This window comes from Nansenia antarctica, assembly GCF_963989245.1.
Source record: "Nansenia antarctica genome assembly, chromosome: 16".
In the NCBI taxonomy this organism is placed as follows: Eukaryota; Metazoa; Chordata; class Actinopteri; order Argentiniformes; family Microstomatidae; genus Nansenia; species Nansenia antarctica.
The window spans coordinates 5,859,410-5,865,730 of record NC_137686.1 but is presented as its reverse complement, the minus strand read 5'-3'; the positions used below and the strand labels follow the sequence as shown (position 1 = coordinate 5,865,730).

The following is a 6,321-nucleotide window of genomic DNA, read 5'->3' as shown; positions in this document are numbered from 1 at the left end:
GCAACACTTTTGGGGGTTTTCAGCATTCTGTATTGAGACTTGGCCTATTATATGGTATTTCGATTGAGGGTATTTTTCGCAAATAGTCGTCATAGCAGTATGCAATGGATGCTCTTCGTTATTTGAATGTGGGTGGTATACAAGTGGGTGTAAAGAAGTGTTCAGCTGTCAACAGGAAGTCCTATTGCAACCAATGATAAGCTGTTCCACAACAGACACAGACGATGGGGCCCGGGAAGTATGACATCCAGGACTTCACTGAGATCCGTCAGAGGAAGCCAGGCAGGAGAGAGGACTGTGTGACAGCGGGCAGGAGAGGCTCAAAGACGACACGAAGGTACCTCCAGCCACCACTAGAGGGAGACACATACTGACACATTTCTTCAATCTGTGGAGAAGAAGGCAGAGGGTTGGAGGTAAAAAGGTAGATGCAAAAATGGGATCCTTTGGACGACCCTAACCTTAACCCTTACCCTTACCCTAACCCTAACACTAACCTTAACGCAGGAATAGGCAACTTTGATGCTGGACTAAAGTATGTACTCACTATGACACACAGTTTACCGATGTATGCATTTATACAAATTATCTCTTATCAGTAACAATCAACATTCTTCAACCACTTCAAATGCTCGAAACATTTACTAGTGTAAAGCCTCCATTATCATTCCTGATGTCACATGACAGAAGCATGCTCCGTGCCCCGGGGCTTATGGGAAAGGGGGCGCCCCGACTGGTCTGCTGGATGAGAAGAGGAGGAGGCCGACAGGCACCTGTCCTCCAATGGACTTCAGCGGCAGGATGGAACGCTTCCCAGAGAGCAAAGCGGTGAGTACCCCTCCGTTTGATACCAGAATATCATCATAACCCCCTTCCATTATAGCAGAGGAAGATCTTTCTATTATGGTTTTATGATGTTCTGTGTTAAAATGTCCTAAACTGTTGTCTGATGATGTGTGTCCCCCAGGACTCTGGTCTGTCTCCTGGAACCTATCACATCAAGAGTTTCACCGAGCTGGTCCTCAATCACCACGTCAGTAAACGAGGACCGTATGACCTCTTCACTGGACAACGGGACAAGCCAATCACATGTGGATACTTTGCCGCCCCGGTAACTACAGCATACTGTGTATGGTCAATCGAAAGGGTCAAGGAAGTGGATCATAGAAGTGCATTAGAGACTGTGTCAACATTTCCATTGACCTTTCATGAAGATTTGAAATCCATTTCCATCATGAATGTGATGACCTCTTTGTGTGATATGTGGCAGACACTACAATTACTATGAGTTCTAGAGTTTCAGTTGTTATTGTCAAGTTAGCCTGTTACAGTACATGCACAAACAATAACACCCCCTCCACCATGTTTCACAGAGGAGGTGGTGTCAGGCTACACCTTAACTGTCCCCCATGAGACCTCTTCATCTCCTCTACCCCCCTGTGCCGTTTATCTACTGTAAATACATAATAATAATAAACAATTTATAAAAATAAATAATAAATAAATAAATAAATAAATAATAATAATAATAATACATATATAATAATAATAAATAAAATAATAATAATAATAATAATAATAATAATAATCTTCTTCTAGCATTATGACTGCCAATGGTCCATGGCCCGGGCATAGATTACTTTTTCTTGCTATGACTAATGGATGAAAGACATATTTAAGGCAAAAACCACAACAACAAAAAATCACATGAGCCTTACATACTTGATTATAATTGAAGCATGTTATTTGTGAATCATTGTTGGCTACCTGCCAAAGTGGCTGGTAAAATATATAGATTCACCAGCCAGTGCCAAAATGTACCTGTTTTGGCTGGTGGCTGATGTTAATTATTTGCCCTGAGTGGACTATGTATAAACTGTGTTTTCATTTCTAAACGATAACCATCATCTACCAATATCTACACAAATACCATCAATCGTAATTGTCTGATTTCAAATCGGATAGTGGTGGTCTAGTGGATAGTGAGTTGGACTTGTGATCGGAAGGTTGTGAGTTCAAATCCCACCTGAAGCCACACCACTACTAGTGTGCCCTTGAGTAAGGCACTTAGCCCTCAGTTACTCCAGGGGGAATGTCCATGTAATTCGTAATTGTAAATCGCTTTGGATTAAAAGCGTCTGCTAAATGGCAAAATTAAATTAAAATTAAATCTAAACCATTGGAGTAGAAAGCCAAAAGAAGGAAGAATAACTGGGTTATTTTTTGCCGACCCTAGAAAAGAACCAATCTGAATCCCAGTATATTCGTCAAGCCGGCAAAGGTGTTGAGTGAGGACCTTCTGCGGCCAGAGAAGAGACACCACGGGAGGTTTGGCACTCTGGACCAGTACCCTCCCCTCCCCACCGAGCGGATCTACCTGGGCTCCCTATCCCAGAACCCTCGTCCATGGGTCAGTACACTGCTGCATAGCAGATCGAGGTCCGTTTGTATTTTGATTTACTCAACGAGAGCACAGAATTGACATTCGATGCCTTCATTGAATTTGTATGAGAATTTTACATTTCAGGAATCAAATTTCTATTCAGTTTGTGTATTGAGTGAATTAATACAAGTTCTGATTGACGCCAACCCTTCCTCATGGTTGATTCAAACCACAAGTTGATAGATTGTTATTGTACTATATTGGTATCAATTGTCATTGTAGATGTATGTAACGCTAGTTCAAATACCAAGTAACTGCTTAATTATTTGATCCAGCCATTCTCTTCTTTTCACATCAGTTATCATGCACCCTTTCTGACCCCTCAAACTCACATAATTTATCATCCCTTTCTAACACCACATCCTGTCAGCAGAGGGGGCGGCGGTAGCCTAGCAGTTAGAGAGGCCAGCTAGCAATGGGAAGGTCGCTGGTTTGATCTCTGCCTCGGGAGGGAGCAGCATGTTCCCTTGAGCAAGGCACTTAACCCCTAATTGCTCCAGGGGCGCCGACTATGGCTGACCCTGTGCCTAGAGCAAAAAAATACCACATTCCAAATTCCAACAATTGACGGACAAGTTGATTGCATGTCTGGCAAATAAAACATTCTTCTTCTCCTTCTTCTTCTTCAGAGCCACCCTGGTCCAGGGTTCTATGAACCCCTTAAACTGGAAAAAGTGGAGAACCGCCGCCCGCCCCCCTTCCTCTCCTCCGCCCCTCACGGTATGAAATCTCAATAAATATCATTCTAATCATACCCGTACCATCCCCCTCATGAAGGATGGACTAGTAGGCCTACGTGGAAGTCAAAGAAAGATTCTAAACCTTGTTATTATCTGAAACCATTCGATTCACGACCTTGACACCTTAACTTCTCACCGTCCACCAGACCACGGTGGGTGTCGGACGTTACGACCTAGAGAAGGGGCCGACGAGGAGTCAGAGAACGGCGAACGCCGGCTGTCGCTACGTCTTCAAGTCACGCATCCCTAGATACCTGCATGACCTGGGCCGGGACAAGTACAACCAGTAAGACGGACCTCTCCTCTCTGTGCATTTGGGGTGTGCTCTGGGGTTGGCAGGAGAGTTGTGGATATCATCTTAGTAGTCAGGTGTTAAGGAGGTACCAAGGAAGTATTGAAGGACTTTGGTTGTAAACAGGGAAGTAATACTTGTGTCTAAAATTGTGACCTGTAGTTTCTATTATATGTATGTTAGATAACATCCGCTCTTTATGGATGCCTCAGTTGTGACACGGTCTGGTAAAAAGGGTCTCAATTCTCAAGTGGCGTAAATGACCAAAACGTTTCTTTTTAAGACATGTGACCAACTGCTAACCTCTGTTCACTTTCACCCCCGGCCAGCAGATGAGATTGTGAAGGGGGCAGCCTCACGCTCCCCAGAGTAAGAAGAGGCCTTACTACCAGCACAATCTCTGACATACACTCTCTCTCTCATGCACACAGACACAGACACAGACACAGACACACAACAGACACACAACAGACACACACGCACACACTCTTATGCTTTTGTGAAAATAAATGAAATAATTGACCCTCCTCCACTCAAGGTCTAAATTCACAGTTGATTGTGACATGTAAAAAGCCTGCAGATGGCAGTATACTATATGTTTATTATCTCCTTTCCTATGAGGAAAATCACATACTGTATGTATACTGTATGTTAGGACTTTTTCCAATCATACTTTTTCAGACATGTATATAGTTTGTCAAACCTGGCTAGAGCCATCAAAAAGAGAGCAGTCTTGCTGCTTTGATCAATGGAAAGCATACTTAGACAAAAATGTCCCAAAAAATCTTTCAAAAAGTCACAATGTTTCCTCTGAAAGAAAAACAAGGGCGGTTAGTAGTGGGAGTGGATAGACAATGAGGTTATAGTACTACAGTGGGCTATAACATATTCAACTCTTTTGGCAAAATGTTTTCAGGGCGGTTCAAAACGACCTCGAGGTCAGCATTAGATGAGGTAGAGGGTATCCATAAAAATATTGCACACAGAAAAGCGTTATGTTTTCTTTTTTTTTACGAGTTGGGGGCTTCTGACTTCCAGGTTTAGGAAGTCGTAAAGTTAAACAAACTTAAACCCCAAACTCCGGTCTAAATATTGATGTCACTGAAAGGCCTCTAAGTAGATAAGGTTTGACTGCTTCTGTCAGTGCAATTAACTTTGATTTATTATGGATGAATCATGAAATGGGTGTGTGGGTTATTTGGGGCGTTACCCTGAACTTCTACCAAGCCAAGCCAGGCCAAGCCAGCTGAAAGCATGAAGTCGTGAAGGTCCCCGAGAACCACAGTTGGATGGATACCATCAATGTTTCCTTCCCTCACACGCTCCAAAAACATTTTTTGAATGAGGAGAAAAGGATGTAAACGATCGATTCCCCAAATGATGCAATAGCACGGCGTGGTGCTAGCGTGCTGGGAGTCGAGGGGTCAAGAAAACAACATTACTGCATTACAAATGAGACCACTGGGCCAGGAAATCCTCCAGAGTCACATGATTTGTTGGAAGGCTCTCACCAGCAAACAAAAGCCAGGGAAGGGTGGGGGGGGGGGGGGCGGGGGTGGGGGCTGAGGGGGGAGGGTGTGGGCTTATGTGGACTTTTATAGCACAATTAGGGCCGAAAACACTCAACGGGCAGTTTAAGTTTCCGAAGCAAAATAAACACTCACGTGTTGAGGCGGTCTCCACATATCCATGTCAGAAGTACACAACATAAATATATACAGGGAATCTGAGAGACCAAATCTTACTCAGGGGAAGCTTGGTACAGAGGGAAAAGCACTAAAAAGGAAAAAAGCACAAATTAAGATGAAAATGAAAATGAGGAAGAGAAAAGCATTGTTTATAGACAGCTGTCTCATGAATATTGACATGAATGGATCTGCCTGGATCTTGTAGCTGGTGTCCAGTAAGCCTAATGGATCGATGTGTAAAGGGGCCCCTTTTAGATATAGAACTGTGTCACACTTTCTCTGTTTATTATCATACCATAAAGAAGAGAGAAGCCTGCCAATAGACTCTCCCTAAACAAGACCACTGAGAAGAGATCGAAGGACACTGAAAAAGACACAGTGCCCATATTTACAGTGAAGCATACTAGGAACTAAGTCCTGAAAACCCTGCAAGACCCTAGGGCATGGAAAACAAGAAGATGATCCTACAGGCACCAACAGGCAATCAATCAGTTTGCAACAATACCAATGTTGAGGGGCTTGCTGTATAATTAGGCTTTGAATGGTTGTGATGATATGATTAATGTACGGGCTTGTGATAAGACAGATGTCTCAGACTGATGGAGCCTCAATACATTTCTACGGCATTAGCCTTTGCACTACTGCTGTTGGCACACACACCATGTCAATGTGAGCACTCAATCACCCTTTGCACTTCTGCTGTTTGCAAATACTACCTTTGCACATATCATATTTTTGCACATTTGTACATACCTCTTTTTGATATAGCCTCTAATTTAAACATCTGTATACACCATACTGTACATGGCTACCTTAACTGTACATAACTTACTGCTATCCTCTCCTGTAACTACCGTACTTGACATACTGTACCTATCACTTATCACTATCATGTTTTATATCACTATTTGCACTTCTGGTTGATGCTAAACTGCATTTTGTTGTGTTGTACCATGCAATGACAGCTGAATCTAATCTACGGTAATCAATGTTGTTGCCTAAATAGAGTGACTGACCCGAAGAGACGGTACGTCTGATCAACTGCCTGATAGGAAAGCTCTTAGAGAGCCCATGTCAGGGGCCACAGGGGACAGAACTCTAAGCACATTAACATTCGTAAGTAAATAACCCCGGGGAATGTTATTGTGGAGACATTAA

General features: G+C 43.0%; 1 protein-coding gene across 1 annotated transcript; it reads left to right on the top strand.

The window, feature by feature from the left end:
* Positions 1–224: 224 nt before the first annotated feature.
* On the top strand, positions 225–3,473 carry LOC308171697 (ciliary microtubule-associated protein 2-like; the record flags this gene model as incomplete). The annotated part of the gene is made up of 5 exons (XM_080546571.1): positions 225–299; positions 688–828; positions 968–1,111; positions 2,237–2,410; positions 3,330–3,473. The coding sequence occupies 5 exons, from the start codon at positions 225–227 to the stop codon at positions 3,471–3,473; spliced, it is 678 nt and encodes a 225-aa protein (XP_080402697.1).
* Between the last annotated feature and the right edge of the window lie 2,848 nt (positions 3,474–6,321).